Genomic DNA, 22,349 nt, shown 5'->3' on the forward strand with positions numbered 1-22,349 from the left:
AGCTGTCATGATGGGCTCATGTCGGGCCACATTATTAAGCCACGCCAAACTGAGTCACCGCAGAACAAATGCAAAAACCGCACCCATAAAATCCACACAAAACGCGGCCACCCCCGCCCCAACCGCCGACAGTTCCGCCCATTTCTCATGCCAACCCAGATACGACAATGTCTATACATCATACGAGCCTGCAGCCCCACGGAACTTCTAGAACTCCTAATCCAAAGCGGAAAGCGGAAAGGGAAAGGGAAAACATCTTTCCGTAATGCGCGACCTGACAGCGCAACGTTGAGAAAGTAGTTTCCATTTCCCGCTCAGCCAGGCAGAGGCAGCAGCGAAAAGCAGTGGGGAAAGCAGTGGAGTAAGCAGTGGGAAAACAGTGGGGTAAGCAGAGGCAGCATAAGGGGAAAAAAACATGGAAAATTGTCTTACATTAATTTAAATTAATAACATATTTTCCGTTCAGAATTTGCTTGTTCCCCCGTGCAATCCATGGAATGTTGTTGCTATGCAGGAGCGGGCCTGGGCTCATCTTTAATGAGCTTTTAATATGAGTAAATTTGCAATGGAATTTGGATTTTGTTGCTGAAGTGGGCTCGCTGGAATGTCTTGCCTTTGCACGGACACCCCCACTCGTGCGCGTCCTTTAATCAAGTGCCAAGGGCCAGCAACGAAATTGAGTTAAGTTGAGCTCCAAATGGGGAAGGGTTTGTGCTCCCTCTTGAGCGGGTTAAAGTGCACTTGCAGTGTAAAAGAGAGAGAAAAAAGAAACTGCACAACATCAATTTGGTGCTCGAGGCCGTTCCGTTTTCTGCCTGCTCCCCCCACTGCTTGCGGTCAAGTTTTCGCCCCGTTTCTAAGCAGCCGGCCCCGCCGCAATTTATCGAGTGTATTGAGTTGGTCTACGTGCTGCACATAAACCGCACTTATCTGGCTGACTGACTAACTGACTGAAGGATCCCGATAGATGTGCACAGCCCAAACCCGCAGCTGCCCGACAGCAGCCCACTGCCTCCACTGCTTCCACTGCTTCCCACTGCTTCCTGCCATTGCAAACCGTTAGCTGGTGGGAGGGGAGGCTGAGCGGCAGCCAAGAAAAATTGCATGCGGTTAGAGGAGCAAGCAGTAAAATTAATGTGTCTGTCCCGGCTAAGAGTTGCCCCGCAGGCCAGCAGCTCCCAGAACCTTGTGTGGTGGGGAGCATCCTGCTTAAGCAAATATACGGAGCAGGAGATGGAACGTGGCATATCAAAATGATGTATGTCTGTTGGATTTGTTATAAATTTTATTTGCTCTTTGCTTGAACCCCTTTCTTGTCTCCCCTTCGTTTTCGATCGATGTGAAAGCCAATGCCGAAGCAGTCAATTATTAAACGGTTGATGGATGGCAGGCTGAGTACAGTGCGTTTCGGGACAATGTTTTGATGTGGGCAATGGCTGATAAAGGGTTTCAGTTGAAAAGTTTGAAGCGTTTTTATGGCTCTTTCGGTGCATCCCCATTGAAGCCACAGCGGGAGTCCCGCAGTCCCCAACTAATCATCACTCCAATCATTTCCCTCACTGACTAATAGCATCTGGAACCTCTCTGGAATCTAATGCGTATTACCAGACAGCGATAAGATAGCGAAAACATTATCGGACCAGCCAAAAACAAGCTTTAGATAATGTTTACAACATTTATTTAGGCAAATGAAATATTTGTTAATCTAAATGAAATTTATTTATTTTTATGTCACGCCAAAACAAATGAAATATTTGTTGGGACAAACGAAATTTATTAATTGTTCAATTCAGTGGAATAACATGGCAAATCAATCATCAAAATGTTGTCCAGACATTTGTTTAAGACGTTAAGACAGCCAGAACCCAAGGGAATTGATTGATTAGCCAAGCAAAATTCTTATGCGAAAATTAGCAATTAAATTCAAAGCCATTCCATGCACTTTTCCCTCATTTATGCATTGCAAAAACTTTTATAAATGTTTACCTTTCATGGCCAAACATTTCATAACAAAAACAATCCATAACTCATCCAACCTACGGCCATTTCACCCATGAGCACATCAACTCTTCTGGTTATGGGCTAGTCCCTTATCTTTATGGTCGTCTATTCGGAATTCCCGTAGGTATACGGAGCTTATGGACGGGCGGGCCCGTTCTTATCGCAGTAGTGGGCTCCGATAAGTCCAGTGATGCACTCGAAACAATATTTTGGAATCATATAAATGGTAAGTCAAGGCTGACAGAACTTCAGTACGAATTTGTCGTTAGCCAAGTCAAGATGTCGCCGCCACCACACCACGATCATTGCCACCATCCGCCACACCACCATGGGCCACCGCACCATGGACCGTCGCACCATGGGCCACCATGCCATGGGCCTTCGCACCATGGACCGTCGCACCATGGGCCACCATGCCACGGACCTCCGCACCATGGACCACCGCACCACGGACCACCCTGCCATGGGCCATCACATCATCACGGCCCTCCAATGCATCCTCGTTAGGATTCAACGGGATACAATTAGTTCATAAGCAAACAAAACAAAAATCTTAATAGAAAAGTGACAAGAATTTAATACAAAGTGCAACAAATTTGTTCCAAATATTTATTCAAAATCCAAATCCAATTTAATTTATTCCAAATCCTTTCAAAATATTGTTTTGGGGTGCGGAAATGAAGATACAAAATAAATGTCTTACCAAATTTTCGATAACATGACATTTTCTGTGTTTTACGTTTCGAATATGATAACTAATATTAATCAAATGACAAAAGTGTTGATGGGTAGAGAGATGGATGAGAACCTCCGGATTTCCTTTGGCCAATGTCAGAATTAAACCATACACTTATGAGCCTATTTATACGTCACTGGAAATAGTTATCCGAATAGTTAAGGAAGCTTTAATGAATGCTGATATTGGAGAAGGGAACGAGCATAACTAAAAAATGGAACTAAAGCGTGACAACTGATATAATCCAAAATACAATAAATAAACCGAAACCGAAATGACTTAATCATTGTAGTTCCTTTTAAAGCCCTAATATTCCTTACCCTTTCCTTTAAAATATTGGCATTTAATATTTTCCAACATATTTTTCGTCAACGTTTTTCAACTGTTTTCTTACTTTCTACTCTGGGAAAAGAAATGCCTTCGTGGTTAATATTTTGTTCAACTTATTTATTGGATGGCACAACTTGAAGGCAATTTGATCCATATTTACTGCATAGTTATTAATTTTAACTATAAAGATTCATGCAACATGAACTCTCAGTAAAACACAGTCCATAATCGACTCCCATCACTTTTTTCCAATCGCTGTGGATGAAATATATTTTTTTAAATCAAAATGAAAATATTCCACTACGTTTATACTTTTGTTACATCAATATTGTTGTTTATATATTTATTCATTTATTTGAAATCCTTGTTTGAGCTTTGAAAGACTATCGCAATATTTGATACTGGGTTTTTATCTATTCACCAATGTAGATAGGGCAGGTTGACGGGTTGACAGTTGAAGGCAAAATTGTTGGTTGAATTGGGGCATATATTTTTGACTTGAACACCACAAAAGTAATTAAATAGTTAAATTGAAAGTGGGGCCCATCCAACATCCAGTTTAAGTGATTTCCTAGCGAGCTCCGTGATGGGGGTCATGGTGTGGTGGCGACGGATGATGTGGGGGCTCATGGTGAATTGGATGCACCGGCGTCTGGTGGGGTGGTCCGTGGTGCGGCGGATGGTGCGGTTGCGGTGGTGGTGGCGACATCTTGGCTGGGGTAAATTCAAAACTAAACTGAAGTTCATGGCTATAGGACAACCTTTATATAGGAAAAATAGGCTAATTTTTATCAGTTTTATGTCCAGATAAGGCGCCCCCACTCGAGCGCACATATTTTCCCCAACGATCGATTCATATCGGAATTTCCCACCTCCAATGACAAATCCAAATACTAACTAAGGGTACGCCTGGGTTTTGGATTTCCTTTCAAGTCGGGCAACTATTTTGAGTTGCTTTTGTTTTTCGTCTCACAAACTTCAAATTTGCTGTTGAAAAATGCTGAAAAATAATCTACTTTTGAGCACGCTGCAAGCTGTGGAGCAGGTGGAGATATCCTTTGAGCAGACACTGCGCACAATCAGCGAGATTAATCATCGCTATGAGGTGGTGTCCAGCCTTAAGAAGAACGCTGCCAAGGGTCAGGATTCGTATGAGCGGGAGATCCAAGCAGCCATCACAGAGCCAACCTACACGAAGATCTTCACCAAGAAGCTGAAAAAGAAGAAGGCAACTCCAGTGAAGAGAGTCAAAAAGAGGAGCACAATCAGCGCGAGCAGCTTGCAGGATTGTGGAGGGGAACCTGCAGACACTGTGACAGAGGAACCTCCTGCCGGCCCTGCCCAACTGCCTCAACCATTTATGTGCCTGCAAACCAATTGCCAGTTCTATCACATCGAGTGTCAGAGCAATATTCTGGCGCCCAAAAAAACGTATAAGCAGCGCATTGAGCGACTGCATCGTGCGGCGCAACAGCAACTGGCCAAGCAGTGCAAGTCCCTCAGCAATGGCTGTGGCGATCCTCCAATCGATCTGCAGGACAACGATGATAATTGTACGAATTGCTGCAGCTATTGCTGTGGGTCTTGCTGTTGCGAGTGTTATTCGTGAGAGTTGCTGGGCGTGAAATTTCAGTTTAATTTTGTTTTTTGTTGCATATTTTTAGGCTGTTTTGTGGAAACTTTTATTAAAGCCTCCCAAGAAATTGGCAAAGATTCCTGTTGCAACTTTTGAGCCCGAAAAGACTTGGCTTGACTCTAGAGTCATTAATGACCGAAAGCTGCGAGACATTAGAGAGTATCGGCAGCTGCGGTTCACCAAATTCTCAACAAAAATTGAATGATAATTCTTTCCTGCAAGCCAAAGCAAGTGAAAAGGAAATTCACTCCACTTAAACTGCTCTCTTTGTCGCCGCGTAAATTCGCTTAATTGTATGCTTTCCGTGTCGCGCCAGCGTCCATCGTAATTTTCAATAACTAGCCGCAGCATCGATTACCAGTGGCAATTACAGGAGCAGCCAAACAACCAGCGAAACAGGAGCAGCAGGAACTGCCTTTGGAAACAGGAGAAAAAAAGCCAAACAAAGCCCAGCATTGGCTTTATTTACGAGACGCATTTTGTATGGTGGGCAAACTTAAACGCTAATGGCATAAACATCCGCTACGTGAGCGAAATGTTTAAAAACCGCTTCAAACGCAGGACACAGGACACAGGACAAACAGCACAGGACAACGAGGTTTACCCAAGCATCGCGTCGGATGGCTTTCAGCGACTGTAATGTAGCCGCCCCAAATCAAATCTCAAATCATGCACGTTCCCCGAACAAAGCAGCGAATGGAGGGTAAAGGGAATTGAAAAGCGCCAGCAACAGAGAACCAACAGGAAGGAGCCCATTGCTGAAGGCTGAACTGGGAAGGTTTTGGGCAGGGCAGGGCAGGCCTGCTGCGGCTGCGGAGGACAGCATTCCAGCTCCTGCTGCACTCGGGCCAAAAATTGTTTGAAAATTCAATTCACACATTTGCCAGTTGTCGATGATTTTCTGTGATTTTGACTGGCGTTCCGTGTTCCTTCTTCTCTACGCTTCGCTTCTCTGCGCTTCTTGCTGGCTCATCCTCGGGCCTACCATTTTGAGGTTTTTCGCTTTTGCCTCTGCCGCTGCCTATGCCTTTGCCTCTGCTCTGCCGCTGCCTTCGGCTCTCTCGCTGCCTTTGCCTCTGCCGCTGCTTCTGCCGCTGCTTCTGCCGCTGCTTCTGCCGCTGGCTTTGCGTTTGCCTCTCCCGCTGTCTTTGCTTCTGCATCAGCCTTTGGCTTTACCGTTGCCTTTGCCTCTGCTGCTGCCGCTGCCACTGCCCTTGCCTTTGCCTTTCCTTTTCTTCTTATTTTTGGTTTTTCCAGCAAATAAGTGGAAAATCGCTACGAATTGTTACAGTGTCAGTCAGAAGTTTGTGTGTGGAGTGCTCCCAGGCACGTGCATATCGAATGCTGGCTCGCCTGGCTGTCTCTCTGGTATCCATTGCAAAGCAGCAGCCTCAGCTCTCGCTCCTCCTCTTTGCCCACGTTCTGGCATGTGTTTGAAATCTGAGCAAAAGCTTTTGAATCTTTTTTTTGGCGCACTCTTTGCCTGGCTCTTCCTCTATTTTGTATGCAAAGAGTTGTTCAGAATTTAATTTATTTACTTTGCCCGCCAGTTGTTGTTGCTGTTGTTTTTGTGGCTCCTCCTCCTGCTGCCTGTTTATTGTCTGCAAATGAAATGCGTTCTATGTGCCGCTTGTCCTTGGATTTCGTTTAAACGAATTACCATTTTGCCAGCTTTGATGTTGGTTTCTTTGCCTGGACTTTCCCGTCTCATTCTTTTCGGTTTGCTCGAAATTTTCGCCTCTTTTTTTTTTGGTTAGTTTCAGCTTTGAGGCAAACTTTGCAGACCATAAAGTTTTCACTTCATGCAATTTTAATGACTTAACGAGGAGCACAAGCAGCAGCATTCCGTTTGACATGGACAGGGGGAACAGAGGACTGACTCTCTGGTGTGCCAGACAGGCGACGGCAGCTAATTAGGCAAACGCTCGACGATTACCAAAACGAAAATTTCACTTTTCACTTCGACTCTTTCCTGTTTTTTTTTTTGGGCAGGAAAGTTTTTGCTTCTATGAGAATGATGTGAGGACAGGGAAATGCATGGAAACATAACAATGTGTTGGGTTTTTACCAAGCAACTTTATATGCTTAAAGTTCTGGCAATGTTTAACAATGAAATGAAGGTTAATTTAGTTTTTAGTCGTTCCTCCAAAAAATCTCAACAAAATCTAAAAACTTAAGAAAAAACCTATTAAAAATATAAAAAACTTCTTCACATAAATTTCGCTTGTTCTTTTTTGTTGTTTCTTCCACATGTGTGTGTTTTTTTTTTGTGTGTAATTTATTAAATGTAGCTTTAATTTAGACAAATAAATTAAAAATTAATGATATAATAACTATGGTCAACATATACGAGTATGTAAACATGTAGCTAGGGACCGGTTTGGTGGGCAGGGCGTAAATGAGCAAAACCGTCTTGGGGAGGGGGGTGACAAAGGGTTATACAAAAAGTTCCTGTAAAAAAATGCGCAAAAATGTATCGAACACAAACAAGCAAAAAAGGAGAGAGAGAGAGAGCGACTGATTCGGTGTGTGTGGGAGTGGTGTGTGCGTGGTGTGCGTGGTGTGTGTGTGTGTGTGTGTGTGTGTGTGTGTGTATGGTATGACTAAGCCCAGTCACGTTCCTTTCAAACTGGGGATGGATGAGTGCGTTGAGTCATGGCTCATGGCTGTGTGCACCAGCGTTTCCCTTCATAACATGTCCCGTAGCACCTCCTTCTGGGCGGCAGTCAATTTCTCGGGAAACTGTATATCGAACGCCACAAGCAGATCACCTTTTCGGGTGGTATCCTTGGGGAAGGGCAAACCATAGCCTTGAATACGCTTCACCGTATTCGGCTTGATGATCTCCTGCATGGTGCTGATGCGCAACTTGTCGCCGGACATGGTAGGAACTTGGAAGACAACGCCGCAGAGTGCCTGCAAACAAAAAATCAATGAAGATAAGTTTATTTATTTATTTTTGTATTTATTTTTGCACTTGGCTTATCAATCAAAATGGACCCCGCACAATAACCACAACAACTCAATTTCTAAGCTGAACAAACACAAACACATGAGTCCCACAGTTGCAGAAGAGAAATCTATCAATCTTTTTTTTTGGTAATCCTGTTTATGTTCTTAGCTGGCCCTTTTTCTGCCCTACTCCCTACTATTTCTGTGTGTTTCTTATGCTGCTCCTTTCTTAGTCCTCGCTCTGTGTTTGCCTTGCGTATCGAACATAACATTTGTAAATCCTTTTTTATGTTGCCTAATTCGTGTTTAAACATGTTGTTGACACGCTTCTGTGCTTCTCTCATGTCCATTCTATTGGAGTTTTGCCTCTTCCCTTTCCCTTTCCCTTTCCCTTTTCTTTGTTTGCTTTCCCTTTCTTTGCCCATTGATACGTCTGTGTTCTGTTCTGTTCTGTTCGTTTGACATACGATTTGTTTAATTGGCCCACTAAAAGATGGGCATCAATCAGCGTTTGTCTGGGCCCAAAGACATTGATGGGGCTGTCTGGGGCTTACTTAATTAGAACCGAAACTTTATCCGTTTCAATCTTTCTGCTCAAGGGAAATCTCTGATTCCTTTAAGCTGCTTTAATTAAAGTCTGGAGACTATTTTTGGGTTCATTTACCGACATATCAGCTGGTTATTTAGAGCCCGAACTTATCTTATCATCAAAGTTCGAGGGTTTGGGCTTATCATTGAGGGTTTTGATCGAAAAACTTGTGTATCTCGCAGGGTCTTAGGAAAGCACACAAATTGTGATTCACTCTCAGGGATTTTCGTGGCACGTAAACAACTTTAATCATTTTTACAAGTGTAACAAGTGCAGAGCAAACTAATAAAATAAATGATACAAAAAATCTAGTTTTTAGGTAAAGAATTAAATCATTGACTTATACAAAGTTTTTCATTTCACATTGAACTGTTTTTGGTAATTTCCAACAGTGACCCACCCTGCTGCAGCGCTCTCTCCAAAAAGTAACTGCGCTCCACGCATTGCAAGAGCATAACCCAAAGACAAACCGCTACCTGCGACTCAATTACAACTTGTCTCTTTGTAACCCACGCCTATCGGTGCAGGCGCACACGCGCATCTCGCGCTCTCACTCATAAGCTCAGTTCTTTGATCTTCTCTGAGCATGGCACGCTCTCTCACAAGCACGAGTGCAGCACTTGGGGACAGGCAAATGACCGAAAGAACGGTTAATCAAGCTAGGAGTTGAGAAACAAATGAAGGAGAGATATACGCAGGTAGCGAAAGTTTGCACATTGAGAACAGCCTCACAGCAGCAGGCACGCAAATGAGAATGCAATTAATATCCGAAATGTGCATAAATTCATATGTAAATATGTACACGCATACATTTTTACATACATTCTACAGAGAAAGTAACACAGAACTGTGTTCTGTGTTCAAAAAATGTTCAGCTTACCCACCAAAGTATCGCTATAGAAAACTATCAAAAATTGGTACCCCCTTGAACAATGACACTAAAAGTATTTCTCCGATGTGTATCTTCCATCTCTACTGTATAAATTTCCTATGCAAAGCAGCGCTCTTAAGTGGATAGACACATTGCACCCGAGGAATTCGTAAGATTGATTTGCCATTTTGACTTGGGATCGAAGTGTTTGCCCACCATTTCGACTTGCCTTGTTAGCATATCTTCAGCATTGCTGTGTATAACATTTCATTTCCCTATCGGGGAACCCTTGAAATGACAGATTATCATGCGTAATCCTTTTGGGTCGGCGAACCCCAATAGACAATCATTTTTCACATATTCCAACTAGATACCATAAATAAGCCAAAACAACTTGGATGTCAATCCGCACCGCATCAATGATTTATGTACTGAAAAAAGGGTTTGAAATCTCCAGCCAATCCCAGAGATGCCTATCGGGAACGGGCAACTGTGTGATATAATAATTTTTATGCCAATCCATAACTTGTCACAAGTGTTTTGTAACCCAAGAACTTGACCGGACACTTGTTAAATAGTTGTCAATTGTGCTCTCGGGCCTCACCCAATAAAATAAGAAGTAAAACAGCGCCAAAAAAATGATATATTCCAAACCAAAGTGCACACCTTATGAATATTTAAATATGCGAGCACATCGGGGGGAGGTTCGAGCTCTGCTGAATGGCGAATTTAAGGCGATGACAACATAAACTGATGACGACAGACCCCAACAACAACCCGTCCCATACCCATGATGACGATGACGACAACTATGTGGATGTGGTCGACCAGCATCAATATTTTTTTAATGGAAATGTTGAAAATGTTGTCCCAAGTAAAGCAACCAAAACGCAAAAAAAAACTCAAAATATATATCCACGTATGTTCGCATATAAAAATCTGTAACGCTTAAATACTTTGCTACCTTTTACGGGAAGCTGAAGCATAAAAAATTCTCCTCACAATCCAAAATAAAAAAAAGAGAGACAGAGAACAGCGGGAAAACAGGGGGAACGCAAAATATAAAGGGAATAAAACGTTAAAATTTTGCGACCACTTCTCAGCGGCGATCAGGTATGGCCAAGGCACAAGTCCTAAAATTAAACTAGAAATCGGGACAGGGAAGCCGCTGCAGGGATGCTCTTTGAGACCTAAGATACATTTTTTATTTCTTTAAATATTTAAAAGTGGTAAATGTGTTTTGTTTTATGTTGAAGTTTCAGGTGTAGCCGAAGAGAAACATTTATTTATTTTAGCCATTCCAAGATAAAAATCAAAATCAAATCGTTGAGACAAATTTCTAATAGATAACCTGTTTTGGATAGGCTAGGAAAGCTTCCAGAAATCTTGTAAAGATAGAGAATATTTCCTATTGAGAGTGTCACAGAAGACACCTCCAACTCTGCGTTACAAAACCCTCATCAAAAGTTGAACACCCGCTGGTAGGATACACAAAAATGGCAGCTTCAAATGGCGGCCCATTTTCAAAGCTGGCATATCTAAAAACAAAAAAAAGGCAGATGTAAATCAAGCGATAGATGATAAATTTGAATGTCAGCTTCAGCTTTTTAATGGCAAGTTGCAGTGCAGGCAGCAAACATAAATTCCCGCCCGTAGATTTATCCCGCAGTTTTCCGCACATTCCCGCATTCATTTCGAACGCAGCACTAGACAATTACTCTCACTGAAAGAGCTCAGGACTCAGGCAAAAAGGGCTGGCTGGCTGGCTGGATGGTGAAAACAAATCAACAACATTCAATCGCATGTCATAAAGAATTATTCTTTTTCTTTTATTTCTATTCTTTCCCCGACTGAAGCTCGCCTCATCCTTCTGCTGACAACTGTCATCAAAATGCAAACGAAGTTTTCGACTATGGAGTTGGAGTTTTTGCTGCTTCTTTTTTTCTAAAAAAAAATATGGGACTTTCCCGCACTCGAAGCAAATGATTTTGTAGTACTCGGTACCAATCGAATGACAATGCCATTCGGGCAGGACAGACAGACAGACAGGGATAACAACAGGAGAAACGCTGCGGCGTCTGGCCATCAGTTACAAGCGAGTTTGAGAACCAGAACACAGCACACAGTCCCAGTACCCAGTCCAGTACCCAGTCTAGTTTGCTGTCCAGTCTGTTGAGGACTCGTCCTGGTTGTACATCCTTGAATTGTTCATCAATTTTAGTTTTGCTGCCACTGCGGAATTTCTGACGCAGGCACTTGAAAACAAAAGCATTGTTAAATTTAATTTCCATTTCTAAAATATGTGCAGTGAAAGCGGCCCTGGGGTGGCAGAGTCTACGCTTCGGGACTTGGAAATGTAAATATTTATTGAAACGATCCATTGGAAATCCTTTTTAAGGTGCAGAAAGATTCAGCATACCATCAGCTCCGCATTGATTTCTGCTCTTTAAAGTCTGATAAACAGTTTCCAAACATTGAAAATCCTAGAGGATTACTATCATTTATTTATTCCTATTGTTCTGCACCCATCACTGCCAATATTTAAATCCCTTCAACGTCACAGCGCAGATCTCAATCAAAAGACTGTTTGCCCAAACAAAAAAGGCGAAATGAAAATACAAAAAAATTAATTCGAAACTCATTGACTTGAATTTTTATCGTAAACGATGATGTAATTTATGGGTCGTATTACTCGTAAATTTAATGCAGCCGCGACAACAGGCAGGCTACAACAACGACAACAAATTATGACTGGAAAAAAATTGAATTTTTGTTGGCAATTATGTGGATGAACCATATATGGCGTATGCTACAATTGCCATATGGCAGCGGCTTTTGAGAGAGAGAGAGATTCTACGAGCGACAGCCACGCGGCTGTTTAATAAAGATTTATTTGAGGCAGGGCAGAGTGTGTAAGCTTCCGCTACCTGCGTGCCTCTCCTTTATATGGGTTTCATCTTCTAGCTTGATTTACCGTTTGTTGGGTCATTTGCCTGTCCCATTGCTGCACTTCTGCTTGTGAGAGCGTGTGTGAAAGCTGAGAGAGGATCCACGCTCAGAGACGATCAATGCTAATGAGAGCGAGAGCGCGTTGCGCCTGAACCGCTGCAACCCCTGAGCGTGGGTTAGAAAGAGAAAGAGGCAAATGGTAACTGCATCGCAGGTAGAAAATGTCTTTCTGTTTTGCTTTTGCAATGCGTTGAGCGCAGTTGCTTTTCGGAGAGTTTAGCACAGCGCGCTGTGGAGCGGCATTTCACCGTTTTGCGTGTCTCAAAATTAGAATTACAGAGGGGAGCAAAAAGAGAATTACAGCGACATGGATTAACTCTAACCAACTCAACATTTTCATTCTCACACTTCAAACTCATTCCCATAGCAACAATCTCTTTACCTACCCAAATAATTATGACAACAAACCTAAACTAAAAACCGTGTCAAATATTTCTATATAGAAACAGCAACATGACACTTTAAGCTCGAAAAAACACGAAAACCCGTGGAACCAAAATTGGAATTCATAAATTTAAAAAATACTTTGCCATAGCGAGTGAGGCCCAAAAATATTTACTAAATTTGTCGCACTAACAAGCAATAAAATGTTAAAAATCTACGCACTGAAACCGAGTTGCAACTATTTAATCTACTTAATGCAATTAACAATTTTAACATCACTACAAACTTCGTGGCGTGTCATTTGGGTTTCTGTTCGTTTTGGAGTATTTCAAAATTTTTTGATATACGTTTTTCCTTATTTAGAATCTGTCCATATGCGTTGAGTATCAAGCAAAATCGAAAAATATTTGTGCGAAGTTTTGCGCCGCTTGCGAGTGTGTAAAATTTTAACACCTCAGTTGGGGGGAGACAACGCGCTCGAGAGACGAGATTACAGCGGCCCAAAAATGTGCGTGTCTGCCGCTCTCTCTTGCCCTCTCTCAAAGCTCTAGCTGTGGCTGCCTGCTTGTTGTTAATTGAAACTTGACCATGTTGACCAATTTGGCGGCTGCTGTTTGGCTTGTCTTGCGTATATGGTAAATTTGCCAAAACCATAATGCCTGCCTGATTTCATTACAATTTGATTTAGGCACTGGCTGCGCCTCTAATTGGGCGCCATACTGTGAGAACTTCAGCTGCAAAACTACAAGAGATTGTAGATCTAGGTGAGAACGCTCCTTTTTCCCCTACCAATCCTAACCCTTCGACTTTTATTGCAGCTCCCCTGGCTGCATCAAACTCACCTGCTTGAGCGTCAACCTCGCCGTGTAGCGCAGATCGCTGCCCTCGCGCTTGAACATGGCATGGGGCTTATCCCTAATAATGAACACAATATCGGCGGGTATTTTGCCGGGCGCCTGGTCACCCTCCTTCTGGAAGGTCACCTTCGTGCCGGACTTCCAGCCGGGCTTGATGGATATCTGCAGAACTTTGTCCTCTTTGCGGGAGCTGCCATCCGCCTGGACGACACGTCGGGAGATTTTCATTTTCTTAACACAGCCATGATAGATCTCCTCCAGAGTCACGTAGAGATCATGCTCGACGGGCGGATCCTGTTTCTGTTCCTTCTTGAACGGTGTGTGCACATTGAAGGAGTGTGATCTGAAAGAGGGCCTACAAAAGGTTAGCAAAAACTAAGGCAAAGTCTACGCGAAGCTGAACCAACCTGAAGGCACTGCCCAGACCATGCCGTGAGCCAATACCACCGAAGGGCGATGAAAAGAAATCCGGCTCCGTGTCCAGATCAAAGACATTCTTGTCAAACAGATTATCGCCCATGTCGAAGAAGGAGGAAAAGGGATTGCTGTTGCCGAAGAACTGCGCGAAAGTGGCACGCGGATCGCCATGGAACTGATATGTAAATGTTTTGTTCGTATTGCCGCCATTACGAGTGCCTAAAGGGGAAGATAGAAGCTCAATTGGGAGTACTTTTTGGTTGAGTTTCGTTTCCTTTACGTACCACCGCTCTTTAGACCATCCTCGCCGTATTTATCGTACACCTCCCGCTTGCTCTTATCCGACAGCACCTCGTAGGCCTCGGCCACCTCTTTGAATTTCTCCTCAGCATTTGCGGCTTTATTTTTGTCCGGATGATAGCGCAGCGCCAATTTCCTGTAGGCCTTTTTGATCTCCTCATCGGTGGCAGTTTTGGGCAGCCCCAGCGTCTTGTAGTAATCTTTGCCCATTGCAGGTGCTTATGTGTGTATGTGGAAGGGTGTGTAGCAGCTGAGCGGGGGGTTGTGTGTGGGGGATAGGTGCTATATAGATTTATATTTATTTGTAAAGTAAAACTCGCAAAAGTCTAGTAAAATCTGCAAGAAATAAGAAAATATTAGCCCTAAAAGTCGATTTAATTATTTTGTAATACTCACAACTATAATTATCAGTTAGTTATAGTCCATATAGTATATATTCCTCTTATTTGCTATGATACTGCTCCAATGTTATCTTCCACTTGTAGCTCTTATAATGGCACATGCATTTTGTCGCGCTCTTCGCTTTTGCTTTATTATCACTTAGGATCTGCAAGAAAAATGTATAACAAATCAGAAATATTTAAAGATAATATCTACATATATTTATGTATATTTCTATACATATTTCCGCACACATAGACACTTCCATTTCGGATCATAAGACGCGTCACAGACCCCTGGTCATGTTCAATGCTGATGGTTGCGGGTGGCGGCCCACGCCTTTTGACTAATTTTAGAACGCCTCGCTAGAAATATTTCTTGTTCTTACCGGAACATTGGAAATATCTTCTCTCACACTCTATCTATCTATGCATATATCGCTCTTGTCTATCAGCAATTGATGGACACATTTAAATTAAATATTTGCGCGACTCTAAAACACTTCAAGTTCAATTAATGCGCCACGAATGTTGAGCTCGAAGCCCTCGCGACAAACAAATGTGAAAAGCAACAGCAAAAAGTCTCATAAATATGCACACATACACATGTACCTAAACATGTCTCTACACATGTACATATGTACATATATACATTTCTACATATTTCAGTACATTTTTATTTTATTTGTTCATTTTTTCTTCTTTTATTTGTTGCTGTCTGAAAATTGTTCTCTAGCCAATTTGCATTGACCTTAACATTTCTCTCAAAAGTTCTTATAGTTCTTTCAGTCCAATTGAGCACAGAATAAGACGTGAATTAGAATTGACGATGACATTTATGAATGGGTTGGCTACAACAGTGCCAAATCATATTGGAATACCCCTTTGAATGGGGCAACAAGTTGATGCGAAAGATCGCTTGATTAGTTGACATTTCTATCAACGGCCAGTGCGACAGCCGCTGTAATATAAAACTTTTCCTGATACTAGAATACTGCTTGCGGTTTAACTGGATGGGATTAATCGGTGGGATTACTTCTGAAGATTTCAGTGATTTTAGCCACAACAAACAGAGGCCGCTTTTAGCTATCAAATGATAAGGAAAGGATTTATTAAGGTAACTTTTTGCGGATGTAACAAAGGCGACAAGTTGCACATAATTTGTTAACGAATTAAATGTATAATTATAAGGCAGAATGAAGGTTTATCTGGAGCTTAAAACCATTTTTTCCACTCTTTTGTTATATTTTAAATATTTTAAAAGGTCTCACAAATATTTTGTGTCTATGCTGAAAGCTTCTTCAAATGAATGAACTTATTTGCAGACATATTTTTGCTCTAGATTAAACTAAAATTTATATTTATCTCGTTTAATTATTGCTATTCTTTCAGTCAGTGTGTACACATGGGGGATTATGGGATAAGATCATCGTTAAGTCCCCTCTAATTGCACTGAAGGTCTGCCCCGCCTTTGCTCAAGTTCAAGTTTGAGTCCCCCCAAAAGATTTCATGAACATTCAAGATGTCAGTTGTCCAGCCTTCAGCTTCAACTGATTTCATCTTGGTATATAATTTCATATATAAATAAAACATATAAAGACTTGCTGTTGTTGCGTTTGACAATAAACGATGCCAAATTGTCGCCGCACAAATGAATGTCTGCCTTGAATTGCAAATAGGAAAATGCGAAAGAGTGTTGCAAAGACAGAGAGCTCGGGGCGGGGACTGACGTGTATCTATTGACAAGCGACGATTGATGCGATCAGCACCGCCATTCCAGACATTAGTCAGTGTGCAGTGTGCATTATAATTTGCATATGGGGATTGAGGATTGGGGATTGGGGATCGTGCCATCAATTCCGAAATCGGTTCAGCAAAATGTGTGCCAGATTGAGCGAAGCGACAAAAGATCCACAAGGTCACAAAATGTATTTAAAAAATATCTATAGATATAGAAAATCTATATAGAAATATCTATATATTTTTTTGCCAACATTTTCTCTCAGTTATTTGCTGCCAAAAAAAAAGTTTGCACAGCAAATAAAAAAAGGATAAATGGCATCAAATATAAAATTTGTTATGCAAAGAGCGATTATCTAGTGGGTTTTATTTGCCAAACAACACAAAGGATATTCCAAATTTTAATTGCAAATGTTTTAATGTTTTTCTTTCACATTTTAAATAATTCTTTTTATGATTCGGCGGTACGCTCCCCCCTTGAATTATTAACAACATTTTTCGTGCATTGTTGGCGCTAAATTATGGGCTTAAGTTGCAAAATAAATTCATGTTGAAATCGAAATTATTGCATTCCATTTTTGTGCATAAAGTCGCATTTTTTATAGCCCACATTGACAGTTACAACATGTTGCAAGTGTGGTGGGCAATATTTCCGCATATATTATTTAGCTCCCTGGTGTGCCGCTCATTTATTGATTACAGGAATAACATTTGTTTAACAATTTATTGGCCATGTGCAATATTGCATTATTAGTGTATTGTTTTTGCAATGTTTTTATTGTGTGTCCGCGTATCATTTTCGCATTTTGCACAATTTACATGCGAATTTCTTCTGCCATTCCATGTGAAAATTATAAATTGTCGTAGGTTATGAGGGGACATCACAAAGGGGGGAAAATACTCGTATGTGTGCACACTGACAATGTTTTGTGTCGTTCCCGGATTGCCTCTAATTGAATTGAACTTGATTTATGAATGCCTCGAACTGGGATCCGACTCGGCCGCTTTAATTCCAATTTTGTGTCTCGCTTTTTGCACAGATATTTTCACATATTTGATATAAAACTAAAAGAAATTCTCATATTTAATAATGGCAACAAAAACATTAAATTGTTGTGTGATTTATGTATTGCTGTGGGCTATTCAAATTTTATATTTATGGCTTTTAAGATCAAAGTCAACTGCCTGGGGCGCTGGCACTGTTATATTTTGTTGATCAAAATCAGTTACTAATTCGACAGTTCGGCTGTTCGCCTTTTGTTAATAAATGTGCTTTTAACAGGGAGATGACACAAGAGAGACTTATGGTTGTCCCTGCAATATATTAGATTTTATTTAAGCAGAAAACAGATGGAAGGATTTGTAAAGATCACCCTGAAAGACTTTCCTCAAATTATGCAATTTTATTCCCTTCATTTGCATGCCAAAAACATTTCAATTTCCAATCAAATTCTGCGTGAATAATGCCCCCCAATTTCAACCCAGAGTTTTCGATTTATGTAAAAAGGTTAAGCCAACTGTTGATCCCCCTCTCCCCGCTCATATCATTCAAAGCCCAAGCCATTCACTCTCGCTCTCAAAAAATATTCAAGCAAAACTCATTTGTTGGTGTTTCTTTTTTGCTTTTGCTTTTGGCTTTTGCTTTTGCCTCAAAGTCAACAAGCAACTCATTCATTGTCAACCAACTTTGTTGTTGTTGCTGTTTAAAAAAAAGAGCGATCAGGCCCCATGAAGTTTATTCACCCACTCTTGACCAAATGATCCACAACAAAAAGAAGAAAAAAGTAGGCAAAAAACGAGTGCGACAAGAATCAACATTTGCCATGAACGAAGTCAAATCGTTTAGGCAAATCCACATACCACACAATAAACCCCAAAAACATAAGATGACCAAACAAGGAAGGAGGTAGAAGGAGGAATTCATGGGTCGATGTGACTGATACCCTGGAAGGGAGTGAAAAGAAATAGAATAAACTTTGGCGTCCCAACTACGACAGGCAGGGAGAAGTAGGAGTGGAAAGTTTTAGCGTGAAAAATTATAGAAAAAATTGCATAGAGCTCGACTTATTATGCTGCAGAACACATCATTTTTTAAGTTTTTAATATATGGTCAAAAGTTTGTTGAATCGGTAATACCCCCATGCAAAAGATAAGCAAAATTCCTACCTCTGCATACTGAAATTCGTAACTTTTGTTGGGGTTGCTGGAAATACTCAAAGAAGTGGGTGTTTCTAAGCCACAAATAGGTCCTATGACTAAGTCTTTTTTACCTGTCGTCCCAGCTGTACAGCTGAACCCCCACACACAATCAGCGGACCAAGTCCAATCCGCAGACGCATTTGATTTTGGAGAAATTTTTGAAAAAATGAATCATTAAACAAAAATGTGAGCACAGTGATTTACAATTTCGCCATAAATCTATTAAGTAATGCTTTGAATTTGGGGGAGTCCTCTCCATGAGGTGAACCTCTCTGTTTATGCCGAAATCTAATACTAATTCGAGTTGAGCATCAATTTCCAAAGAACAAAATCTGTGCAAAGTCATTCCATTTCCGTTTATTTTGGCATTGTATTGGCGAAAACGGAAAACACAAAAACACACACAACAAATTTGCATAGAATAACTATTAAGAAACACACAAAATATGTTCGCTGAAGATTTTTTGGAATTTGGAATTTTTTTGTTCAGTCTCTAGCCGAAATTTGCATTTTGATGTTGAAAATGAAAAACTTGTTTCAGCTGGTCCGAATAATTATTGTTCTGGGTGTTGTTTTTTGTTGATTTTGTTCAGAATATTGATTAAAATGTTGTGGCAAATTAAATGGATAAACGCAAAAGGGGAAAGCTTTTTATATATTTGTTTGGAAAATATAAGTAGACCAAAAATATGGTTTAAAACAAATGCAAACACTTTCAAATGGATGACATCAATTATGATTTTTGTTTTTTAAGGTACCCCAAGAGGATTTTAAGGCGCTATTAACTTTTATTATAATGTGTCGGCAAAACAATTAAAGCAAATAAATGTTTCAGTGAAAATGGAATACTTTTAATGCATTGAAAAATCCTTGAAAAATACGCAAAGTGTTTCTGTTTTAACTTTAATGTGTTTGCGACATTTTTGTAATGCATTTTTTGTTATTTTTTAAGCGTTGAGAAGCGTACTTTACTATAGTCCGGACATGAAAAAAGTAATCATTCATTTATAAAATGTAAAACCGCTTTTTAGCACTTGACACAAGACCGCAGCACGGAAATATACAAACAAAAAGTATATCAAAAATTTAATTAATCAATTACAAACAGAAAACATCCTCGAAAGTGTATTTCCCTGTGTTTTCGTTCTGTTTTTTCTCCCTCACCCCCGAATTACTTTGCTTAATTGCTCTGCTTCTTCCTCCTGTCTTCTTTCCCTGTCTTCGCTTCTTCTTTTCATTCCTGACTCTGTCTTCTTCTTCTTCTGCCTTTCTCTCACTTACTCTTCTCCTTAATCACATCTCTTTCTCTCATGACGAATATAGCATGTGTCCGTCTGTCCATCCCACCCACTCAGCAGCTGTTCAAAGAGTTAGTTCCGCTCTCCAAAAGATGGCGAGTGAGCGCCGCCAGTGAGTGGAGGTGGTTGGTCGCTTGGTCGTCTCTCTTTGCCTCTCGCATGTGTCATAATTTAAAAATACAAAAGCAAAAGAAAACAAGAAATGCAGATTGGGCACGGGGGAGGCCGAAGCTCTTGATACCCTAGCAGAACCAACGTTAGAAGGGTTACTTCTTTTACACATTTATCCGATGTTGCTAACATTTTTTGTTATGGAAAAACAGCATTAGGAAAAAAAGTTTGCTTTTGACTTTTGCTTGTACACCAAGTCCGACGGGTCGTTTTAGGGAGAGTTTAAATATTTATTGTATTGTGAAGTGAAGTTCGGTAGAAGCTCTTCGTATGCTGTAGCCCATCATGCCCTCTCTAGCAGCGCATAAGATGCGACCAAGCGAGAGCCAGAGTCTGTTAACGGTACAAAACTGACAAATTCTCGACTGATTATGATTACCAGCAATCATTTCGCTTATTCGTATGCACACTCGTATTGAGGTCTTGCGGAACTCTCTTTCGAGGTAATTTGCCGTTTGCAAGATTTATCCCCCACTTGAATATTGGACAATTGCCTGAGACTTTGGCATTTTTGGAGGCCAACCAACAATCAAAGCCAAAAACGTTTTTTTTGCCCCATTCCCCAACTTTATGCTCTATGTGTGCGTTCAATCATAATCGGCTGCTTTGTCTGTTTACTTTTTTATTTATCACGCAACGATTTTGTTGTGTGTAATTTCATTGTGGCCAACACAGTTTGAGTGTTTGAAAAATGAGGCAACAAAAATAGACAAAAAGTCTGGCCATAAAAAGTCGACAAGACCACAAGAAACACCCAAAGAGAGGGAAGCAGCGCAGCGACAGCGACAGCGCAGCTCCTAGCAGCAGCACATTTTGTTGTTGTGGGTTCAAGAGAATTGTTTAATTCAATTTTGTTGCACAGGAATTGTTTATTTAATTGAGCAGAAATAGAAAAAGAAGCGCTCTTGGATCATGGAAAAATCCCAGAAAATACAGAATGAAGATGTTCCTGTTGCCATTATTTTTCCCGAGCTGAAGGCGCATCGAAAGTTGCTCCTTTGAAGCCAGTTTTGCAAGCTTACTGAAAGCTTGAATTGAACTGTAAGGAATATGCTTCTGCACCTTCGACTTTTGCCGAAAATCTATAGTTTTTGAACAGATTTCACACCGACATTATGTGTACACACACAGAGTGCTGTGCTGTGCTCTGTGCCCGGATTCTCGGGGCTGTGTATATTCCAAAGAATCGGCATGAACATTTCGAAAAATAATCAAGCAAACAGCGGGCCACAGCAGCGAAATTGGTGTGTGAAAATGAAAAAAAAAAACATATACACAAAAATAACTAAAAATGCTAAAAATAAAACTTATTTAAAGAAATGAAACCATGAAAAATGAAAAACACTGGCAAAAGCCAAAACGATGGCAAAATACAGAAAAAATATAAATAATAAAAGCAAAGGAAGGAAAGGAAACGAATAAGAGCGATGTGTGATGTGGATGTGGAGACCAACCGTGAAAAGTTCGCTTTTGGACTTTGCCTAATTTGCAGATGCTATCGGCGGGGCAGTACTTTCTTTATGTAAGGGCTGGGGGTGAGCACGAAAAACTGTCGTGTGAGATATTCCAGCAGCAAGGCAACACGATCCAATCGATCCTGCAGGTGACAATCGAATCTCACAGTATTTTTCAAAACCATAAAAAGCACTTGGTACGCACACGTATTGGTGTACGCTCGTACTGTGTGTGTGTGAGTATATTTTATTTTGTTGTTATTTCGCTTTGACCACATTTGGCAACAGAACAGAACGAATTCGAGACAAGAGTGAGCCGTGTTAAGCTTCAGCACACACAAACACAGACACACACACACAATTCTCATGCTCAATCCAGCACACACTCAGACACTCTACACACTCTGGCAAACACTCTTCATACACATCTCACTCACGCACTTGCACAAGTCCGTGATTAATTGTCATTGCAAAGCAATAAATTGTATTGTTGAAAAAGTTCAATCGGGATTTCTTACAATTGATTGTGGATTTTTTGTGTGGGTGTACGCTCTATTTGGATTTCCGATCTTCTGATTTCGGTTTCAATTTATTATTAGCGCGATTTTTTCGCTGCCAATGTGCCGTAAGATGCGTGCAGCAAGACCGTTAGACCGACGACGACGGAGCAGAATTCGCGAATGGGCAACTGGGTACCCACTGGGCCCCACACAGCAACTGTTTCTCTCTCTCTCTCGCTGTCAGCTCTCAGCGATCTGAAAGAGCACTGCGAGAGATCCCCCAAGCACAGAGTCCAAAAAGTGAGAGGCAATTTTATTTTATTTTGTTATTTTCGTTTCTTTTTGACTCTTCTGCGGCGGCAGCAGCTGTTATACGCGTACTCTCCACATGTACTTTATGTGCGAGTACAACAAAGTCGTAGACGGGGCGGGGATAAAAAAAAAGCGAAACTGAAGTACAAAATCAAAAACGGCAATGAATTTGACGTTGCGCCGCGAGACGATCGCAATCGAGTTGCTGTTTAT

The 22,349-nt window shown here is 41.1% G+C and overlaps 2 protein-coding genes across 3 annotated transcripts; one reads left to right on the forward strand and one right to left on the reverse strand.

Annotated features, from left to right (window-relative positions):
• Window positions 1-4,019: 4,019 nt before the first annotated feature.
• LOC117900787 lies at window positions 4,020-4,778 on the forward strand. Its single transcript, XM_034811266.1, has one exon. It carries the CDS (start codon window positions 4,065-4,067, stop codon window positions 4,674-4,676), a length of 612 nt encoding a protein of 203 aa, XP_034667157.1. The 5' UTR covers window positions 4,020-4,064; the 3' UTR covers window positions 4,677-4,778.
• A 2,165-nt stretch (window positions 4,779-6,943) lies between these two features.
• LOC117901624 (dnaJ protein homolog 1) lies at window positions 6,944-22,068 on the reverse strand. 2 transcript variants are annotated; one of them, XM_034812452.1, is made up of 6 exons: window positions 21,843-22,068; window positions 14,479-14,629; window positions 14,067-14,418; window positions 13,773-14,001; window positions 13,351-13,720; window positions 6,944-7,619 (listed from the first exon to the last, which is right to left on the reverse strand). In XM_034812452.1, exons 3-6 carry the CDS (start codon window positions 14,290-14,292, stop codon window positions 7,392-7,394), a joined length of 1,053 nt encoding a protein of 350 aa, XP_034668343.1. In that variant the 5' UTR covers window positions 14,293-14,418; window positions 14,479-14,629; window positions 21,843-22,068; the 3' UTR covers window positions 6,944-7,391. The 2 variants fall into 2 exon arrangements, with proteins under 2 accessions (XP_034668343.1, XP_034668344.1); XM_034812453.1 differs by having other exon boundaries at window positions 13,351-13,708; window positions 21,843-22,064.
• Window positions 22,069-22,349: the final 281 nt, after the last annotated feature.

Source organism: Drosophila subobscura, chromosome U (assembly GCF_008121235.1).
Source record: "Drosophila subobscura isolate 14011-0131.10 chromosome U, UCBerk_Dsub_1.0, whole genome shotgun sequence".
NCBI classification, from domain to species: Eukaryota; Metazoa; Arthropoda; class Insecta; order Diptera; family Drosophilidae; genus Drosophila; species Drosophila subobscura.

Excerpts from the sequence above, each read along its gene's own strand:
- LOC117900787 (XM_034811266.1), top strand. The coding sequence starts at position 4,065 with ATGCTGAAAAATAATCTACTTTTGAGCACGCTGCAAGCTGTGGAGCAG.
- LOC117901624 (XM_034812452.1), bottom strand. The coding sequence starts at position 14,292 with ATGGGCAAAGATTACTACAAGACGCTGGGGCTGCCCAAAACTGCCACC. Across the intron at positions 14,002-14,066 it reads GGATGGTCTAAAGAGCGGTG|GCACTCGTAATGGCGGCAAT; the intron begins GTACGTAAAGGA and ends CTTCCCCTTTAG. Across the intron at positions 7,620-13,350 it reads CGAGGTTGACGCTCAAGCAG|GCACTCTGCGGCGTTGTCTT; the intron begins GTGAGTTTGATG and ends TTTTGTTTGCAG.